At 42.5% G+C, this 22,513-nt stretch overlaps 1 protein-coding gene across 4 annotated transcripts in view; it reads right to left on the reverse strand.

The window, feature by feature from the left end:
* Positions 1-3,222: 3,222 nt before the first annotated feature.
* The window catches only part of LOC311098701 (histamine N-methyltransferase-like), a 30,396-nt gene continuing 11,105 nt past the window's right edge, over positions 3,223-22,513 (reverse strand). Inside the window, exons 1-6 of one of the 4 annotated variants that reach the window (XM_084139235.1) lie at positions 9,762-9,945; positions 9,620-9,672; positions 8,974-9,081; positions 8,011-8,141; positions 4,609-4,702; positions 3,223-4,417 (exon numbers count right to left, since the gene is read on the reverse strand). In XM_084139235.1, coding sequence (XP_083995361.1) covers positions 4,056-4,417; positions 4,609-4,702; positions 8,011-8,141; positions 8,974-9,081; positions 9,620-9,672; positions 9,762-9,898 — 885 coding nt within the window. In that variant the 5' untranslated portion in view covers positions 9,899-9,945 and the 3' untranslated portion in view covers positions 3,223-4,055. Of the gene's footprint in view, positions 4,418-4,608; positions 4,703-8,010; positions 8,142-8,973; positions 9,082-9,619; positions 9,673-9,761; positions 9,946-22,513 lie in introns of those variants that run through there. The other 3 variants (XM_084139238.1, XM_084139236.1, XM_084139237.1) reach the window with 3 other exon arrangements.

Consider the following 22,513-nt stretch of genomic DNA (forward strand, 5'->3'; position numbering starts at 1 on the left):
CTGTATGTTGATCCACTGGCTTCATAATTTCACCAGATCACTTTTCCTTGTATGTTTTCGGTCTGATCATTTAGATTGCTGCTGCTTTCTACTATGATAAATCACATGGCGAGGAAGTTTGTTATCAAGCTATCAGCTGTAGACCACACTATTTACCAAGAGAGTTTTCATCTAAATTTTTCATAGCTGTCTATTTACCACCACAAACCAATGCTGGCATTAAGATTGCACTGAATGAGCTGTATAAGGCCATAAATCAACAGGAAAACGCTCATCCAAATGCAGCGCTCCTAGTGGCCGGGGATTTTAATGCAGGGAAACTTAAATCTGTTCTACCTAATTTCTACCAGCATGTTAAATGTGCAACCAGAGGAAAAAAAACTCTAGACCACCTTTACTCCACACACAGAGACGCATACAAAGCTCTCCCTCGCCCTCCATTTGGCAAATCTGACCATAACTCTATCCTCCTGATTCCTGCTTATAAGCAAAAACTAAAGCAGGAAGCACCAGTGACTCTGTTAATAAAAAAGTGGTCAGATGACGCAGATGCTAAGCTACAGGACTGTTTTGCTAGCACAGACTGGAACATGTTCCGGGATTCTTCAGATAGCATTGAGGAGTACACCACATCAGTCACTGGCTTCATCAATAAGTGCATCGATGATGTCGTCCCCACAGTGACCGTACGTACGTACATACCCCAACCAGAAGCCTTGGATTACAGGAAACATCCGCACTGAGCTAAAGGGTAGAGCTGCCGCTTTCAAGGAGCGGGACTCTAACCCGGACACTTATAAGAAATCCCGCTATGCCCTCCGACGAACCATCAAACAGGCAAAGAGTCAATACAGGACTAAGATTGAATCGTACTACACTGGCTCTGACGCTCGTGGATGTGGCAGGGCTTGAAAACTATTACAGACTACAAAGGGAAGCACAGCCGCGAGCTGCCCAGTGACACAAGACTTCCAGACGAGCTAAACCACTTCTATGCTCGCTTCGAGGCAAGCAACACTGAAGCATGCATGAGAGCACCAGCTGTTCCGGATGACTGTGATCACGCTCTCTCCGTAGCCGATGTGAGTAAGACTTTTAAGCAGGTCAACATTCACAAGGCCGCAGGGCCAGACGGATTACCAGGACGTGTACTCCGAGCATGTGCTGACCAACTGGCAAATGTCTTCACTGACATTTTCAGCCTGTCCCTGACCGAGTTTGTAACACCTACGTTTCAAGCAGACCACCATAGTCCCTGTGCCCAAGAAAACCAAGGTAACCTGCCTAAATGACTACCGACCCGTAGCACTCACGTCTGTAGCCATGAAGTGCTTTGAAAGGCTGGTCATGGCTCGTATTAACACCAACATCCCAGAAACCCTAGGCCCACTCCAATTCGCATACCGCCCCAACAGATCCACATATGACGCAATCTCTATTGCACTTCACAGTGCCCTTTCCCACCTGGACAAAAGGAACACCTACGTGAAAATGCTGTTCATTGACTACAGCTCAGTGTTCAACACCATAGTGCCCTCAAAGCTCATCACTAAGCTAAGGACCCTGGGACTAAACACCTCCCTCTGCAACTGGGTCCTGGACTTCCTGATGTGCCGCCACCAGGTGGTAAGGGTAGGCAACAACACATTTTCCACGCTGATCCTCAACACGGGGGCCCCTCAGGGGTGCGTGTTTAGTCCCCTCCTGTAATCCCTGTTCACCCATGACTGCGTGGCCAAGCACGACTCCAACACCATCATTAAGTTTGCCGACAACACAACGGTGACAGGCCTGATCACCGACAACGATGAGACAGCCTATAAGGAGGAGGTCAGAGACCTGGCCTGGTTCCAGGACAACAACCTCTCCCTGAACGTGATTAAGACAAAGGATATGATCGTGGACTACAGGAAAAGCAGGGTGAGAGCTTCAAGTTCCTTGGTGTCCACATCACCAACAAACTATCATGGTCCAAACACACCAAGACAGTCGTGAAGAGGGCGCGATTGGTTGACAGTCTGCTGGGTGGGGCGTTTTACGTTCCTTCATTCATTGGATTGCTATCTCCTTTCTCTAATATCTCTGGCAACGGCACCATGCAACGCACCCTGGGCTAAAGAGGCAGACAAATAGGAAACATGTGCTAGACCCTCAGTTAAATTACAAATTTCTCGAGGTAGGAAAATTGCAAAAATATGATCAATGGCTCATTCGAGAGAAGACATCCTCCCGAGTTATGACATCGGCCAGTAATGAAATTTGACATGTATGATAGACGTTTTCAAGATCTAAATGTCATATTCCTATTAACTTCCAGTGTAGTGAGAGTGACATTATCACGGTGCTACGTCATACCGGCTGGATTTCTGCCTGCTTGAACGCCAATAACTCAGATACACATGAAAACACGAAATGACCCAGGAACTCGATAGAACATCCCTCAGAGATGCACAAAAACAATTAACATTCAAAATGGGTGAACCTTTCATTTAACTTCTGAATTTATTGCCATTCAGGACTTCGCTGCTGTTGCTTCCCTGTCTCACTCTCTGCCATTTTTCCAACTGTTAACGACGATGACGTGCGGAGTGCTTTATATCCGTAGCAAATAACTAGAAAGATACTTATCTCCTCCTACTAACGTTACAGCATTGTTGCATTAGGTATTTGTTTAATCTATATTTTTCCCTTTATGATGATGATCTGGACCTGTTAGTGGTAGTTTTGTGATAACTCCACTGTGATAAAAATGTTGAGGAGAAGAAAAGAAAAAATTCTCGGTTTTTTTTTTTTCTTAAAGTTAACAATCCCAATTTCATTTATGTTCACACCCCTAGTACAGTATAATGTTCTGTATTGTGCTGTACTGTACCCCACTGTACTTTACTATACTGAACTAAACTCTACGGCACTGCACTGTAATCTACTGTGCTCTACTGTACTGAACTGTGCTGTCCATATTTATGAAACAGACGTCTCTGATTGGTTCGGATTTGGTCCGGTCCGACCAAATTTGTTCTTCTTTGGGTGCGGATCTCATTAGAATAATAAATACCCAGCTTGCTTTGCAAGTGTTCATTTTTACATTTACATTTTGTGATTTAGCAGACACTCTTATCCAGAGCAACTTACAGTCAGTGCATTCAACCTAGGTAGCTAAACAATCACATATCACAGTCATAGCAAGAAAAATGTTTCTGTAACCGTTACTGAGAATGTTATTGTAGTTGAGGTGTTCATTTATTTATTTTTTCTGTTCTCAGAAAACGTTGAACATCATCGCTGACAGGTTAAAGCTTTTGAATAATAAATGTTCCACGTTACAATCTTCAGTTGGCTCCATTTTCCTTTTTTAATTAGAGTATTTTTTTGTGGATGTGATATAATGCCTTTTTTCAGAGTAATTTTGCTCACTGGGTAGCCCTGATTGTAAAATTCTAAATAATATGGGGGGCCCCTCGAATGTTTGTTGCCTGTGGCGAATACCCAAGCTCTGCGCCTGCAGGCCTATGTATCAAAACCATACAATAATAGCTTACACTGATTAGAAACTATAATGCATTAACAATATATTGTATGATTGGTCACCTATTCAAATACTGTAGGTGATCAAACAGAAAAGAGTATAAGTACATGAGCTACAAGTTTACTTTATACAAAGCACATCTGAACAAAGGTAAGACTGGTCACCGTTTGGTTCCACTTCTCTTGATATCACTGAGACAGAATCAAAATCCTCACAGGCTAAATGATTACTGCAAGTCAAAATATTTATGAACTACTTCAGACTGATTAGCCTATTGTTAACAGTACATGAGACATGCTGATATCTTTAGTAATTCAGTAGACTGGTGGATCATATCTTATCATAACTGATAGAGGTAATGATAAAACTGTATACATTCTGGAGTGTATACAGGATACATTCACATATAATTAAGACAAGATGTCAATCAAAAAAGCAACCATGTATCTTATGTCAGGTTCTGATGTTGTCACTCAATTCATCATTGTTGCTAAAGTATTTAAAGTGACTGTAGAGGGTTAACAACTAGTTACTGTAGAGGGTCAACGACCAGCACGCCCAGGGTGTTATTGAAGATAACCCTTCCGTCTACCTCTCTACTACAGTCTGGGTGTCTCAGCAGCTCCAGAGCACTAGCCTTCAGCTCTGCAGGAGCCGTGCTGCTGAAGTTCAACACCTCAGTCAGGAAGTCCAGCAGTAGCTCTCCTCTCTGGTCCCCCTCAGTGAAACATTCTGTGATATCCATCTGAGAAGGCAGCTCGTAGCTCTGGTAACTCACTGCCTTAGAGTCCAGGTAGGTTTTAATATCACCCGTGGTGACACACTGACTACTCTCTGTGCTACACAGCTGGGTCCTGAAGGTCCTCCACAGCTTCCCCCAGCCACTCTCACCTACAGAAAAAGTATAACAGTATAACAGTCCACACAGTATTTTAGATGTTTGTGTATTATGTGTATGCCAGGGATCCCTGTATTGTTGCCAGACACATTTCCCTATTAGACAAGTAGGTATTCAAATCAATAAGTATAACATATAACAGTGCTCTGGCAGGCATGGGTTCTGATAAACCCATTTGACTCACCAGACACCAGAATGATGAGTAGTTTTCCTTTCTTGTCCAGGAGGCTCTGGTAGAATGAGACTGTAGCACAAGGATCCTTCACGTAATACAACATCTGGATGGAACCCAGAGGAACTATCCGATTATTCTCATAAAAAGACTGAATGTGATCTTAATAATGCAATACAAATAAATAGCAATAGCTATGTACAGTGAGGAAAAAAAGTATTTGATCCCCTGCTGATTTTGTACGTTTGCCCACTGACAAAGACATGATCAGTCTATCATTTTAATGGTAGGTTTATTTGAACAGTAAGAGACAGAATAACAACAAAGAAATCCAGAAAAACGCATGTCAAAATTGTTATAAATTGATTTGCATTTTAATGAGGGAAATAAGTATTTGACCCCTCTGCAAAACATTACTTAGTACTTGGTGGCAAAACCCTTGTTGGCAATCACAGAGGTCAGACGTTTCTTGTAGTTGGCCACCAGGTTTGCACACATCTCAGGAGGGATTTTGTCCCACTCCTCTTTGCAGATCTTCTCCAAGTCATTAAGGTTTCGAGGCTGACGTTTGGCAACTCGAACCTTCAGCTCCCTCCACAGATTTTCTATGGGATTAAGGTCTGGAGACTGGCTAGGCCACTCCAGGACCTTAATGTGCTTCTTCTTGAGCCACTCCTTTGTTACCTTGGCCGTGTGTTTTGGGTCATTGTCATGCTGGAATACCCATCCACGACCCATTTTCAATGCCCTGGCTGAGGGAAGGAGGTTCTCACCCAAGATTTGATGGTACATGGCCCCGTCCATCGTCCCTTTGATGCGGTGAAGTTGTCCTGTCCCCTTAGCAGAAAAACACCCCCTTAGCATAATGTTTCCACCTCCATGTTTGATGGTGGGGATGGTGTTCTTGGGGTCATAGGCAGCATTCCTCCTCCTCCAAACACGGCGAGTTGAGTTGATGCCAAAGACCTCGATTTTGGTCTCATCTGACCACAATACTTTCACCAAGTTCTCCTCTGAATCATTCAGATGTTCATTGGCAAACTTCAGACGGGCCTGTATATGTGCTTTCTTGAGCAGGAAGACCTTGCGGGCGCTACAGGATTTCAGTCCTTCATGGCGTAGTGTGATACCAATTGTTTTCTTGGTGACTATGGTCCCAGCTGCCTTGAGATCATTGACAAGATCCTCCCGTGTAGTTCTGGGCTGATTCCTCACCATTCTCATGATCATTGCAACTCCACGAGGTGAGATCTTGCATGGAGCCCCAGGCCGAGGGAGATTGACAGTTATTTTGTGTTTCTTCCATTTGCGAATAATCGCACCAACTGTTGTCACCTTCTCACCAAGCTGCTTGGCGATGGTCTTGTAGCCCATTCCAGCCTTGTGTAGGTCTACAATCTTGTCCCTGACATCCTTGGAGAGCTCTTTGGTCTTGGCCATGGTGGAGAGTTTGGAATCTGATTGATTGATTGCTTCTGTGGACAGGTGTCTTTTATACAGGTAACAAACTGAGATTAGGAGCACTCCCTTTAAGAGTGTGCTCCTAATCTCAGCTCGTTACCTGTATAAAAGACACTTGGGAGTCAGAAATCTTTCTGACTGAGAGGGGGTCAAGTACTTATTTCCCTCATTAAAATGCAAATCAATTTATAACATTTTTGACATGCGTTTTTCTGGATTATTTTGTTGTTATTCTGTCTCTCACTGTTCAAATAAACCTACCATAAAAATTATAGATTGATCATTTCTTTGTCAGTGGGCAAACGTACAAAATCAGCAGGGGATCAAATACTTTTTTCCCTCACTGTATGGTACATACAGTGCATTCGGAAAGTATTCAGACCCCTTGACTTTTTCCACATTCTGTTACGTTACAGCCTTATTCTAAATTGATTAAATTATATTTTTTCCTCATCAATCTACACACAATACCCCATAATGAAAAAGCGAAAACAGGTTTTTAGAAATTTTAGCTAATTTATTAAACAGAAAAACCAGAAAAACCTTATTTAAATAAGTATTCAGACCCTTTGCTATGAGACTCGAAATTGAGCTCAGGTGCATCCTGTTTCCATTGATCATCCTTGAGATGTTTATACAACTTGATTGGAGTCCTCCTGTGGTAAATTCAATTGATTGGACATGATTTGGAAAGGCACACACCTGTCTATATAATGTCCCACAGTTGACAGTGCATGTCAGAGCAAAAACCAAGCCATGAGGTTGAAGGAATTGTCCGTAGAGCTCAGAGACAGGATTGTGTCGAGGCACAGATCTGGGGAAGGGTACCAACAATTGTCTGCAGCATGGAAGGTCCCCAAGAACACAGTGGTCTCCATCATACTTAAATGGAAGAAGTTTGGAACGACCAAGACTCTTCGTAGAGCTGGCCGCCCGGTCAAACTGAGCAATCGGGGGAGAAGGGCCTTGGTCAGGGAGGTGACCAGGAACCCAATGATCACTCTGACAGTGCTCCAGAGTACTTCTGTGGAGATGAGAGAACCTTCCAGAAGGACAACCATCTCTGCAGCACTCCACCAATCAGGCCTTTATGGTAGAGTGGCCAGACGGAATCCATTCCTCAGAAAAAGGCATATGACAGCCCGCTTGGAGTTTGGCAAAAGGCACCTAAAGGACTCAGACCATGAGAAACAAGATTCTCTGGTCTGATGAAACCAAGATTGAACTCTTTGGCCTGAATGCCAAGCGTCACGTCTGGAGGAAACCTGCAGGGACTGGGAGACTAGTCAGGATCGAGGGAAAGATGAACGGAGCAAAGTACAGAGAGATCCTTAATGAAAACCTGCTCCAGAGCGCTCAGGACCTCAGACTAGGGCGAAGGTTCACCTTCCAACAGGACAACGACCCTAAGCACACAGCCAAGACAAAGCAGGAGTGGCTTCGGGACAAGTCTCTGAATGTCCTTGAGTGGCCCAGCCAGAGCCTGGACTTGAAACCGATCGAACATCTCTGGAGATACCTGAAAATAGCTGTGCAGCAACGCTCCCCATGAAACCTGACAGAACTTGAGAGGATCTGCAGAGAAGAATTAGAGAAACTCCCTAAATATAGGTGTGCCAAGCTTGTAGCGTCATACCCAAGAAGTCTCGAGGCTGTAATCGCTGCCAAAGGAGCTTCAACAAAGTACTGAGTAAAGGGTTTGAATACTTATGTAAATGTAATATTTACGTTTTTTATTTGTAATACATTTGCTAAAATTGATAGAAACCTGTTTTTGCTTTGTTATTATGGAGTATTGATGAGGGGAAAAAACAATTTCATCAATTTTAGAATAAGTCTGTAAAGTAACAAAATGTGGAAAAGGTCAAGGGGTCTGAATACCTTCCAAATGTACTGTACTGCAGCACACACACCAGGCATCCACTATACAAAGCCATGTGGGTTAGTTCTAACCTGTATCATGTGTATGAAGTCCATCTTCTTGGTATAGTTCTTCTCTCGCCAGTCCTTCTCAAACTCAGTGGCAGTCATCTTATTCCAGGTGAATTTAATGTAATCTAGATTTGGTTTCTGGGACACCAACACTACACAAGATAAAGATATACACTGAGTGTACAAAACATTAAGAACACCTTCCTAATATTGAGTTGCAGCTTTTGCCCTAAGAACAGCCTCAATTTGTCGGGGCATGGACTCTAAGAGTTGTCAAAAGCACTCCACAGGGATGCTGGCCCATGTTGCCTCCAATGCTTCCCACATTTTTGTCAAGTTGGCTGGATGTCCTTTGGGTGGTGGACCATTCTTGATACAAACGGGAAACTGTTGAGCGTGAAAAACTCAGCAGTGTTGCAGTTCTTCACACAACCTGGTGCGCCTGGTACCTACTACCATACCCTGTTCAAAGGCACTTCAATATTCACCCTCTGAATGGCATACATACACAATCCATGTCTCAAGGTGTAAAAATCATAATTTAACCTGCCTCCTCCCCTTCATCTACAGGGGAGGAGGAAGGTTTTGTACACTCAGTGTATGAAGTCAATCTACACAAAAAGTGACTGTAAGATTAGGTTATTAGGATATGCCATTGAATTAATCATTTATTACACAATCATACTGAAATTAAAAATATACCCTTATAGTTGTCTTAAACCTTTCCATTGGAGTCTGCAGTCCCGTAACTGTAATAACGTTATACCCTTTTAATTGTGGTACTGGTAAACCTTTCCATTACAGTCTACTTTACCCTTATAGTTGTATTGTACTACAGTCTACTTTACCCTTATAGTTGTATTGTACTACAGTCTACTTTACCCTTATAGTTGTATTGTACTACAGTCTACTTTACCCTTATAGTTGTATTGTACTACAGTCTACTTTACCCCTATAGTTGTATTGTACTACAGTCTACTTTACCCTTATAAAGGTGTAGCTGCTGGGCACTGGGCTCCACCACCTGGTTGTCCACGGTTATGGCAAGATGCTTCAGACGCAGCTCAGAGAACATCTTCAGGTCAACCTCACCTGTTAATGTGGGAACATCACAAACAGACAACCTATGAAGAGCTGGAACCAGACCCTAAAGCAGGGATACTCAACTCTTACCCTACGAGATCCAGAGCCTGCTGGTTTTCTGTTCTACCTGATAATTAATTGCACACACCTGGTGTCCCAGGTCTAAAATCAATCCCTGATTAGAGGGGAACAATGAAAAAATGCAGTGGAACTGGCTTGGAGGTCCAGAGCTGAGTTTGAGGCCCCTAAAGGAAGGCTTTTCTACTAGAGTCAAACAGAAAGAGTAAGAACCGGAGGACATAACAAAGTAATGTAATTTTATAAGTAATGTTAGCTACCAAATAAGTGACGTACATTGTGCGAACCAAAAATAAATTGTCCTCAGTTATGATTAGCAGAACTTGGTGGACGTAATATGCCTATAATAAAACAGGTAAATTACTTTACTTGGTATGCTCTTAGGTAAATCAATGTCGTTAAACAAACAGTAAATATTTGAATAGTTTATCTATAGTATTGTAATCCCTTGTAACAGCTTGTATCTCACCTGCTCCACTTCCGACTCCCATCACATTAATATTGGCTTTTCCCTCTCCAATGCTGGGGAAGACAAAGGCAGGATATTGTGCTATCAGGACAGGTAGCTACTAGCATAAAACACCCCAGAGTCTTAGCTACATCCTTGTTACCTGGTTAGTATGTCAGGCAGGATGGCGTGGATGAAGTCCTGCATGCACTGATGTTCAGAGGAGCACTCCAGGAACAACTGGAAGGACTGCAGGTATCTGTTATCATCCTCCACCAGACTCCTCAAAGCATAGGACATTGTTAAATGGTCTGTCAAAACAATCACAACTTACACTCCTTTCAGATGAGAATGACAGAACACATTCAATGTATTTATATGAATGCAACAAGGCACCAGTGTCACAGAAGAAACATAACCCCTCCCACTGTACTTCTTTCTTTGTGAAGGCTGATCCTTTTAAAGCTGTATTGCTCTTTAATTCCCATGGTGACAATTTGACAATGTGAGGATGCACCAGCTAATCAGGGGACTTGATGATTGGTGGAATCAAGGTGTGTTAGTGCTGGGCTGGAACAAAAGCCTGCACATCCTGTGGGTTGCCAGTCAATCTACCTCCTCATTCATTTTCGGAACATCTCCTTAATATTAATTACATTCTTCCTTTGCACTCAAATCAGTCAAACCACATTAAATGCTATTAAAGTGATGTGTGTCGCGGTAACTACGGTAATGAGGTGATGCCTGGGACTAAAACAGACTGAACCAGATGAATTAGACCTAACAAGAAGCCGTGTTCAGGGCTGCTCATCTGGCTGGCCCTGACACTACCACCCTAATTCACTTCAGCATTAAAAAGAAGTGACACTCTTAACTAAATTAACTGGATTAAACAAAAGATTTTAACTCCATTTCCCCCATCCCCTGAATAGATTGAGATTAACTGAGAGGCTGTCTGTCAATCTATGCAACGCTTATCAGGCTGTTTCCATCAGGAGGATCTGGCCAATCATCTTGGATCAGTCATTACTATTCAGATCCAGACATAAAGCACTATAGAAGCTCTGTAAATCACACCACTACTTAGGAAGAGGAGTTTCTCTCAGACATCCTGGTTCACCCTGAAAATGTACCTGTTTTGTTACAGATAAATCTGATTAAACTTCCCACTGGGCACACACTGGTTAAATCAACGTTGTTTCCACCAATGTGGAATAGATGTTGAATTGACGTCTGTGCCCAGTGGGTTCAATTTCTCCAGGTACAGTGAGTGTTTGGGATAGAGTGTGTATCCATGGTGCATAAATCTGAAAGGGAAACCACTTGTTCATAACATCATCAACAACACCATCAACAACTCAAACTATTTTGTCAAGCACTCAGCAGGTCAACCGATCACCTATACTCTGAGGTTCATTTTCTTGCTTTTCACACGCAAACAACAAAAAAGAGAAAAACTAAAGTAAAACCAAATGATCAAATTAATGAAACTGGACAGCCACTTCAGTTGATGTTCCTCTCTGCTGTTTAGTAAGGAAGAACAACATTATCTCCACAATTATTATCACAAGAGACAACAGAGGCAAAAAGAAACCACACAGATCAGTGCCATATTCAAGATCAGACTTCACTCCGTCTCCTCTGATCAATTTATAAACTGATACAGCAGATTGCTGAACTGGTATACTGTGTACTGCATTTTCACATTTCACATTAACGTTGATCTTAAATCATACTTGGAATTGCCAAATTGGGATGGGTTGTATGAACTACCTACTAAATAAAAATAAATAGCAACATTAAATAAAAATCCTTACATATCTCTGCTTACAATCATAACAAGAATAGCCTAACCTGCTTAATGCTTACACATACTGTATCTAAAAAGGTATAACTCTCTGGTCTGAAGTACAAGTCTTTTTCTAGATTTTTTTCATCACTGCTGTTTATCAGATCACAAAGGACACTTACGACAAACAGATGACTATCGTTCTGTACAGGACATCATGGCCCACATAAAGTATCTGAAATGTCACTGTCTTCATTGTTCAATGTATCAGCTCCCTATCAACTAACGTCATGGACACAACAGTTACCAGAATCTAGACACTGTGACAATAAACTCATGTTTTATGACAGGAAGACACTGAATACTCATGATATTATCATGAAGAGTATAAAACATTGACAATGAAGAAACATCATTGTATTAGCCTTTGCATTTTCACATGACCGTGTGTACCCCAAAGCTCTGTATTAAAACTTTTACTTTAACCGGATCCTGGAAGTCGAGTCTTTAAACATTTCAAAGTCAACATTACCATCTTCAGTTTGGTGTCAAATAAGCAGGATTGACTTGTTGATTTAGGGGCTTATTAAATGCTCACACATTGTGATAATCGTAACTGCTTACACATAGTAGTAATGCATATGGCAGGGGTCCCCAACTCGTGGCCAGTGATTTTAGAAATGGTTAATTGACCACAAAATCAACATTTTGCAATAGCCATCAGTCTCCGTACATGAAGAGGGCAGTCCATAAGCGCAGATGAAGGATATCAAGGATCTGGAAATATTCTGTATGGAGGAATGGTCTAAGATCCTTCCCAATGTGTTCTCCAATCTCATAAAGCATTTAAGAAAAAGGCTCAGTGCCATTATCATGGCAAGGGGAGGATGCCTGAGTGTACCAATAATTTAGACCCCCATCATTTTTAGATGTATTACAAAATATCTTTCTCTGAGCAATTGTATTAGAATAAAAGTATATAATTGTCGTTTTTTTTATTTGTATTTTTTGCATCCAATATTCCTCAGTATATGTGTTATTTATTTTAAAGTATTTTTTGCTAATCTTTATCAAGGTTGCCAAAAATGTTGGACATGATTGTATCTAACTAACTATCTAAAACGGTATAACTTTCTGGTCTGAAGTCGTTGACCAGTGTTCTGTACAGGACATCATGGCCCACATAAAGTAGCCGAAGTGTCACTTTCTTCATTGTTTAATATATCAGTATTCTATCAACTAACGTCGTGGACACGTCAATTACCAGAATCTAAACAATAAACGTATATTATGACAGGAAGACAGTGAATAATCATGATATTATAATGAACAGTATAAAACATTGAAACTGAAGAAACATCACTGAAGTGAACCCTCTCGCTTAGCCTTTGCATTTTCACATGACCACCTGTACCCCAAAGTTCTGTATTAAAACTTTTACTTTGACCGGATCTTGGAAGTTATGTCTCCTCTTTCACTTTTACAAAAAGGCGGAGGGTGGCACTTTTCAACCCGTACTGAACCATGAGGGGATTCGATGAAGTTGAACCGGGTGGGCGGAGTTTGCACCGGGTGAAAAGTGTTTGCATTCGTTTCGGAACCGGGCTGACTCCCGGGTGCCCCGCTCTGGCCGACGGTGAAGTCGGCTCAAAACGAAAGTGGCATGAGTTAAGCACGAGGAGTAATGAGTAGGATTCTGTGTTTTCACACGCAAAAGTGATTGCTTTTAATAAAACCTTTTTGTATCTGCCTTCCCAATGAAAATTAGTTTGAAAATGTGAACATATATTTTATGGAAAAGTGATGTTGGATGTTACTGATTGATGCATCATGCTGCGGCAAAGATTACTGTTCGATTTGAGCAGGGAGCGCCTCCCTCATCGGCTTAACTCCACCCATCAAAGGGTGGAGTTAAATCTTTATAATGGTCAGACGTTGCTGACGCATGCCAAATCTTACAATGCCTGGATAGGTATTTTTATTATATTTTTACATATCAGCTAACCACATCTTGGGCTCGTTCAAGCAGATCACTTTTCTCAAACCGCCTTTCAAAGTGTGTTGCATGGGATAAAACATTTCCGACTTGTGCCTAAATGTCGACTGCATGAACCTTACAAAAATGTGATCAAAGGTCATGAAGTTGACTGCAGTCGATGGCAAGTTTCTGTAGTTCCTCTTCACCAACTTCATCCTGCAGCCATCACCTGCATTGCTGTCTCTATGCACACTCACAGGGCCCTACACACTCACATACACACTCACTCCATCATCTGCTCAGTCAAACATAATATGCACATACATTTATACTGACTCTACACACACGCACACCCACTCACATACAAGCTGCTGCTACTCAGTTTATCTTATATCCTAGCCTAGTCACCTTACCCCAATACATATTTAACTCCATCACTCCAGAGTCCCTGCACATTGTAAATATGGTATTAGAACTGACCCTGTATATAGTATGCTTGCTTACTTACTTATTGTGTTCTTCATATTTCTTCTTATTTCTTGTGTGTTTTTTCTAGTATTACATTGTTATTGATTACTGCATTGTTGGGTTTTGAGTTTGCAAGAAAGGTATTTCACTGTACTTGTGCAGGTGACATTAAAACTTGAAACTTATGGGAGGCTCTATTGTCAACCAATCATTAGGTTGTTTTTGTTTGACCCACGCGAACATGACCAAAGAAATGACTGAAACAGGAACCAACTTTGCCACGATTCATGTATAGCAGGCTACAATGGATATACAAATGAATGTGATACAAGATAGCTCTCTCTCTCTCACTAATTGATTGTACAATGTAATGTAATCTTTATAATGTCTAAACAATGTCTCCAACACCCATATCACACACTCACAATCATATGTGTGTACATTACACAATCAATTAGTGAGAGAGTGCCTCAAATATCACATGTATTTGTATATATCAGAGATCTGTATATAATGACGAGATATTCATGTCTCCGCTAGAGCCCTGCACAGGCATTAATTTTAAGCCCAAGCCCTGCCCATGCCCTCAACGTTCAAGCCCTACCCTACCCAGGCCCAATTGCTTCTGCCAAATGTAAGGCCTGGCCCGAAACCCGAAATCAGAAATAACTGTTAGTAAATCCATTAGCTGCTCCTCTCTGTCTGTCACTCGCTTCCTGTGCACAGCTCGCTCTGCATGCGCTCTGCTCATGGAGGCTCTGAGACTGAGTTCCATAGCAATGGTTCCTCTTGGGCTGCTCAATGAAGAGCCATGAGAGAGTAGTTGTTAGCTACTTTTTGTCACTAAACTCAGACAAAACTAAAGGAACATTATTATTTTCTGTGAAATAATCTTTCCTCTTTTATATTTGACGAGGTTGAAGCACTTCTGACACCATTTTATAATCTTAGTCAGATATGACTGTACTGCGCAGCAGAGCACAAGAAAATGGCTCAGCTTCAAAATGTTAGTGATCAATTTAGTGATACCCGAGCCCTGCCCGTACCCTAGTTATTGATGAAAAAACAGGCCCTATCCGACTCTAACACGATGTATAATGTCAGGGACCGTCAGGTCGGGTAGCAGAGCTCTAGTCTCCGCCCTAACAATGGGAGTCGTCCCAAAAGCAGGAAGGCAGGCGACAAGCTTATGCCCAAAATAAGCCCATAGAAACGCTTTGGGCTTATTTTGGACAGATTTTGGTGAAAGTGAACCTTCTCCTCTTTCTCCTCTCTGTATATATTTCCTGTGCACATGAATCTCGCCAAATCGGTTCCTGTTTCAGTCATGTCTTTGGTCCAGGCCCTCAGTGTCCAGTCTGGAGTGTGAAGTCACAGGCTCTGCTGGTCGGCTACTACGTAGCAACCTAGCGGTGCCGAAAGCATATGTAAATTGGGCTCTAAAATGTGTTTACTATAATCAAGTTCGATCCCCAACGTGAATTATTTTCGCTACAAATCCAGATATTTAATGAAATACTGATCCATTCTGACTACTACATTTGTCAGCACACAGGACCATGTGCTGACACAGACCAATCATAGGCCGGCAGGGTATGAGCACTGACGTACCCGACACCCACGAGCTCTACGGGCCCATGCGTCATCGATGTCTATTTTTAAAAATGTAATAAATAATTTTGACAGTAACCCTCCAAAAAGTAATCCCTTCTTAAACCTTTTCAATTTCCAGAGTACTAGGAACCTAAGTGTTTGTTTCAAACTGAAGCTGGAAAGACTGCTCGTCTCGCTTCCGCATTGTCTCCGTGCTGCTGTGCTGCTGTGCTGTTTGTTGCTACTTGGCTACCTGCCAAACTATTCACGTTTTACTTTTAATAAACGTTTAATCAATCTCTGTGTTCAACAAATTTACCAACTTTTTAGTTTTGTCCTCACTCATCTTTTTTCGTTAAACTTTTTCACCCCGGACGTTTATCCCGAGACAGAAGAGTCATTTTCCTGTGCGTTTTAGCTGCCAACTTTACGTTATTTTCCTTTTTTCCATCGCAACTTTTTTCCCTTATTCAACTTTTTCACTCCGGACGCTTTATCTGGACATGGTTCATCAACATCTTCAACAGCCGAAGCTAAGTAGTAACATTAACATGATGTCTTCTAATTGCAGTCGCTGTACTCATAATATACAGGAGAATTCTCGCCTTACGGCGAGAATAGCTGTGCTACAAGCCCAGCTTCAGACGCAATCGTTAGGCAAGGGTAATATCAGTGTAGGAAAGGAAGAAACAGCGTCTGTGCCACCAGTAAGTACAGACAGTAACGTTAGTATAAATCCCCCCGCACAGTCCCCGCAGCCGGACAACTTTCTCATGGCTTCTGGAGGGAAATACTGTTGGAATGCTCAACCGGTGTCGCTCATTCAGCCGACAGAAACCTTCAACCGGTTTTCCCCATTATGTAGCGAGTCGGAGTCTGAGTCTGAGTCTTCTCTAGTCTCTACTCCTCCCGTTACGGGGTCTGAGACTCCGAAGGCTCCCACCATTAGCTCTGACAAATTGAAAACCCTAGTCATTGGCGACTCCATTACCTGCAGTATTAGACTTAAAACGAATCACCCAGCGATCATACACTGTTTACCAGGGGGCAGGGCTACCGACGTTAAGGCTAATCTAAAGATGGTGCTGGCTAAAGCTAAAACTGGCGAGTGTAGAGAGTATAGAGATATTGTTATCCACGTCGGCACCAACGATGTTAGGATGAAACAGTCAGAGGTCACCAAGTGCAACATAGCTTCAGCGTGTAAATCAGCTAGAAAGATGTGTCGGCATCGAGTAATTGTCTCTGGCCCCCTCCCAGTTAGGGGAAGTGACGAGCTCTACAGCAGAGTCTCAGCACTTAATCGCTGGTTGAAAACTGTTTTCTGCCCCTCCCAAAAGATAACATTTGTGGATAATTGGCCCTCTTTCTGGGACTCACATTTCAATGAAGCATGGTGAAGCCCCAAAATTGCCCTCGCTAGAAGCCTGTGTTTCAGACATAAGGAAGTGGATGGCTGAAAACGTTTTACTTTTAAACTCGGACAAAACAGAGATGCTTGTTCTAGGTCCCAAGAAACAAAGAGATCTTCTGTTAAATCTGACAATTCATCTTGATGGTTGTAAAGTCGTCTCAAATAAAACTGTGAAGGACCTAGGCGTTACTCTTGACCCTGATCTCTCTTTTGACGAACATATCAAGACTGTTTCAAGGACAGCTTTTTTCCATCTACGTAACATTGCAAAAATCAGAAATTTTCTGTCCAAAAATGATGCAGAAAAATTAATCCATGCATTTGTTACTTCTAGGTTAGACTACTGCAATGCTCTATTTTCCGGCTACCCGGATAAAGCACTAAATAAACTTCAGTTAGTGCTAAATACGGCTGCTAGAATCCTGACTAGAACCAAGAAATTTGATCATATTACTCCAGTGCTAGCTTCCCTACACTGGCTTCCTGTTAAGGCAAGGGCTGATTTCAAGGTTTTACTGTTAACCTATAAAGCGTTACATGGGCTTGCTCCTACCTATCTTTCCGAGTTGGTCCTGCCGTACATACCAATACGTACGCTACGGTCACAAGACGCAGGCCTCCTAATTGTCCCTAGAATTTCTAAGCAAACAGCGGGAGGCAGGGCTTTCTCCTATAGATCTCAATTTTTATGGAACAGTCTGCCTACCCATGTGAGAGACGCAGACTCGGTCTCAACCTTTAAGTCTTTACTGAAGACTTATCTCTTCAGTAGGTCATATGATTGAGTGTAGTCTGGCCCAGGAGTGTGAAGGTGAACGGAAAGGCTGGAGCAACGAACAGCCCTTGCTGTCTCTGCCAGGCCGGTTCCCCTCTCCACTGGGGTTCTCTGCCTCTAACCCTGTTGCAGGGGCTGAGTCACTGGCTTGCTGGTGCTCTTTCATGCCGTCCCTGGGAGGGGTGCGTCACTTGAGTGGGTTGAGTTACTGACGTGATCTTCCTGTCTGGGTTGGCGCCCCCCCCTTGGTTTGTGCTGTGGTGGAGACCTCTGTGGGCTATTCTCGGCCTTGTCTCAGGATTGTAAGTTGGTGGTTGGGGATATCCCTCTAGTGGTGCGGGGGCTGTGCTTTGGCGGAGTGGGTGGGGTTATATCCTTCCTGTTTGGCCCTGTCCGGGGGTTTCTTCGGATGGGGCCACAGTGTCTCCGGACCGCTCCTGTCTCAGCCTCCAGTATTTATGCTGCAGTAGTTTATGTGTCGGGGGGCTGGGGTTAGTTGGTTATACCTGGAGTACTTCTCCTGTCTTATCCAGTGTCCTGTGTGAATTTAAGTATGCTCTCTCTAATTCTCTCGTTCTCTCTTTCTCTCTGAGAACCTGAGCCCTAGGACCATACGTCAGGACTACCGGGCATGATGACACCTTGCTGTCCCCAGTCCGCCTGGCCTTGCTGCTATTCCAGTTTCAACTGTTCTGCCTGCGGCTACGAAACCCCTACCTGTCCCAGACCTGCTGTTTTCAACTCTTAATGATCGGCTATGAAAAGCCAACTGAGAGACCTGAGCCCTAGGACCATACGTCGGGACTACCGGCCGTGGTGACTCCTTGCTGTCCCCAGTCCGCCTGGCCTTGCTGCTATTCCAGTTTAAACTGTTCTGCCTGCGGTTATGGAACCCCTACCTGTCCCAGACCTGCTGTTTTCAACTCTTAATGATCGGCTATGAAAAGCCAACTGAGATTTATTCCTGATTATTATTTGACCATGCTTGTCACTTATGAACATTTTTGAACATCTTGGCATGGTTCTGTTATAATCTCCACCCGGCACAGCCAGAAGAGGACTGGCCACCCCTCATAGCCTGGTTCCTCTCTAGGTTTCTTCCTAGGTTTTCGCCTTTCTAGGGAGTTTTTCCTAGCCACCGTGCTTCTACACCTGCATTACTAGCTGTTTGGGGTTTTAGGCTGGGTTTCTGTACAGCACTTCGAGATATTAGCTGATGTAAGAAGGGCTATATAAAATAAAATTGATTGATTGATTGATTGGGCTTCAGGAATGTGACTGAAAAAGTGCCCCAGATCTTGAAAAATAAAAAAATTAAACTGATTGAAAGTATAAGGGGGATATCGGCGAACAAATGTCGTGGTCAAAGCTACGATTGCGCCAGTGCAATGAGTGGCGTTTACTCAGGTGTTCAAAAGCTCATATCAGACGAGAGCCTAATGCTTCTTACGTAGTTCTTTATGAGTTCTAGTTTAGAAAACGATCTCTATGCAGAAGTGACAGTTACAGGGATGGTAAAAACAGCTTGACTGCCGTAGCAACATCAGGGAAACTGGGCAGAAGGGAGGAGTACTTCAAAAACAGCAGTTCTGCAACATCTATAATTGAGCCTCTCATTCTCCTTAATTGCTGGCCTCAACACATTACGGAAAGAGATTAACTGTATAGGAAGCTCTGGGGACAGGTCGTCTGGATACTGGACAGCCAATTAATTGGCAGATGCAAACAGATGATCATATTTAGCGGACAACAGTTCTTGAGGGCTTCAACAAAAAAGCGGTTTGCTATTTCTGTTCATACTGGTGAACTGGCGTTTGAGTTGTGTGGCTGCATAATCAACAGTCCCTTATCTCTGGTATATCTTGGTATTCATCATTCAAGACTAAGTTTCAATTGTGTGCAGCGCAATGGACATACTGAGTGTACAAAACATTAGGAACTGCTCTGTCCATGACATAGACTGACCAAGTCTATCCCTTATTGATGTCACTTGTAAAATCCACTTAAATCAGTGTAGATGAAGGGGAAGAGACAGGTTAAAGAAGGATTTTTAAGCCTTGAGATAATTGAGACATGGATTGTGTATATGTGCCATTCAGAAGAGGACAAAATATTTAAGTGCCTTTGAACAGGGTATGGTAGTAGGTGCCTTGTGCACCGGTTTGAGTGTGTCAAGAACTGCCACGAAGCTGGGTTTTTCAACAGTTTCCCGTGTGTATCAAGAATGGTCCACCACCTAAAGGACATCCAGCCAACTTGACACAACTGTGGGAGGCATTGGAGTCAACATGGGCCCGTATCCCTGTGGAAGGCTTTCGACGCCTTGTAGAGTCCATGCCCCGACGAATTGATGTTGTTCTGAGGGCAAAAGGGGGTGCAACTCAATATTAGGAAGGTGTTCCTAATGTTTTGTACACTCAGTGTATAATGCACTATGTCTCTGGAAAGACTGTCTGGGTTGTCAATACTATGTATAGAAAACAGTCGGGCCCGCAACCTGGACCTAGAGGCCGTGGTGCAAACATTTGCAAACAAAAAAGTAGGACTTCATGAGACCAGGTTCGATTTAGGCCTAATTTAATTTACCTTGAGTATTGCAGCCCATTTGTGTAGGCTATTAGGCAGACAAAAGCCTCAGAGTTCAACAATAAATAGTAACTGAATCTCAAGCTGACTAGTTTTATTAATTGTTAAGCTATTTCTAAATCGCAGCTAAAGACGGTATATAGCTTTAGATAGCAGGTTACAATGCATAATGAAACAATCCATAGTAAGCTAGTGTTTTGAGGGTGGACTGAGACATCGCTTGCGGTACGGTTTTGTAAATATAAGGACTTTATCTTTCATATCAGCAACAAATTGATACACACCTTTATAGGGTTAGGGGTTAGTGTTCCCACACGGCCATATCTCTATGTTACAGCGTGTGTTCAAGGAACTCAGAGGGACCACCTGTGCTAATTAGCTAACTAGCATGCTCCGAACACCTGTGTGTAACGGAAGAAGGACGCCAGAAATGTGTTGTCACTGAAAAATACTGTTGGCTGCAACTGTGATAAAGCTGGTTAAAACAGTGTACAGTAAGTGTTTATTTTGTATTTGTGAAATTATTTTTGATGTGATATGAAAGTAAAGTGCTTTATGTTTCTAGAACCGTATCACATTTAGATGGAGTTTTTGGCTGCCAGAGCCAGTCTACCTCTGAAAATAACATGTAAGGTCCTTAAGGAGTAACAGTAGGCTCCTTAAGAGTGCATAATGGGCTAGAGGCCACGGTGAGGGAAGCGCAAGAGAAAAATCGACAAGGTCACAGGGAAATGGCTCCCTGAGAGAGTGGGAGATATGGAGGAGGAAAAAATAAGTCTGGAGGAGTCTGGAAAGAGTTTTTAAAAAGTACAGGTAAGGGTTTTGTCATGTATTTTGATGTTAGCAACCAGAAAATCAAGTGGTTAAGTGTGCTACAAGATATTACGAACAGCATATGAAAACACCCATATAGTGTCTAAAATGTACAGAGATTGTGGGCCTTAATGATTTCCCTGTTTAAATGAAGGAAATTGAATATAGAGCCCCATGTGATCATAAAAAACAGTTATCAAGTATTGAATACAGTTATGATTAAAATATTGTTGTGTACTTTGCAATTCATCATTTCCTTCATTTTCATTGTGATCTTTTGTCAATATAGGCAGCAGAAGCGGAAAGCAGAGGAGCTGGCGGACAACAGTAGAATCAGAAAGCTTGCACGAGGTGCAGGGGCCAAGCCCACGATGGATGAGGAGGATGAACAGTGAATGGCAAAGTGTATAGGTAGGTGTTAGATTATGAACTTCACAAGGTGGTGAAAGTGCACAGTGAAGCGCTTGATGCTCCTTTCCAATACATATTGAGTGTCTTATTCTGGTTACATGATGATCGATGCTTGGCTGCAGTTTTCCAAAAATGATCTTCTGTCCATAATAATCTCACCATGTAGGCTAGCCTACCAGCACTGTATATCTGCAAGCTGTTGGCTAAAGCGCATGTGCCAAGACCGCAATATGTGGGCACATTCGCAATATAACACAAAACATTTTTTGTGACAAAACCATCAGTAGAGTTGAAAATGCGATGGAAACCCATTTAACTTCGGTACATGGGAATTTAAGAACAAAAGTAATTTTTATCAGCAACAAGTCAATTTGAAGGACACACATCTCTGGTGGGAAACTGCACATATTGTTTTTATGCAGATTTTAGAATATTCGCATGAAATTCTGTCGCCAATTAGATGGAAACCTAGCTGTAGATGTAGAGTGTTGGCCAGATTGAAATCACTGTATGTACTGTTAAATAGTTCTGAAAGCTGAGACCTTGACCAGTAGATCACCCCATGCCCTGCTTGTATCCTTTTATTCCACGGAAGGGTTTAGGCCAGTGGTGTTCCAAGAAGCCACCAAAACCAGAGGATTGAGACAACTAATGCACGCATCACCAAAATAAAATATGTGGCTAGATATTGACTAACTTTGGCTTTTGTACTCCTCAACATAGGGTTTCCTCAGTACCAAGAGGCAGTCTATTCTCCAGCCAACAGACAAAGCAAGAAGCAGAAAACTACCACTTCATGACTTCCCAGAATTTTCAATGTACATCACCCCATCTGCCTTTCACATACTGAAGAAAAAGCCAGTCAACGTGGAAGGCAAAACAACTCGTATCGCCACTGAAGATTCAAGCATGGCAGTCATCCACCCAAGTGGATCGAATCACGTGTCTTAGACGTGAATGCCCTAATGAATTTGAAGTCACACAAGACTCTGAAGCCATAAGACATAGTACAGCTCTACATACACTTTGTTGCCAGATCAGGGACACCACAGTCTACTTTCTTGACACTTTAGAGGAAGGTGATATAA

Source organism: Coregonus lavaretus (genome assembly GCF_964263955.1).
Source record: "Coregonus lavaretus genome assembly, chromosome: 23".
Taxonomy (NCBI): domain Eukaryota; kingdom Metazoa; phylum Chordata; class Actinopteri; order Salmoniformes; family Salmonidae; genus Coregonus; species Coregonus lavaretus.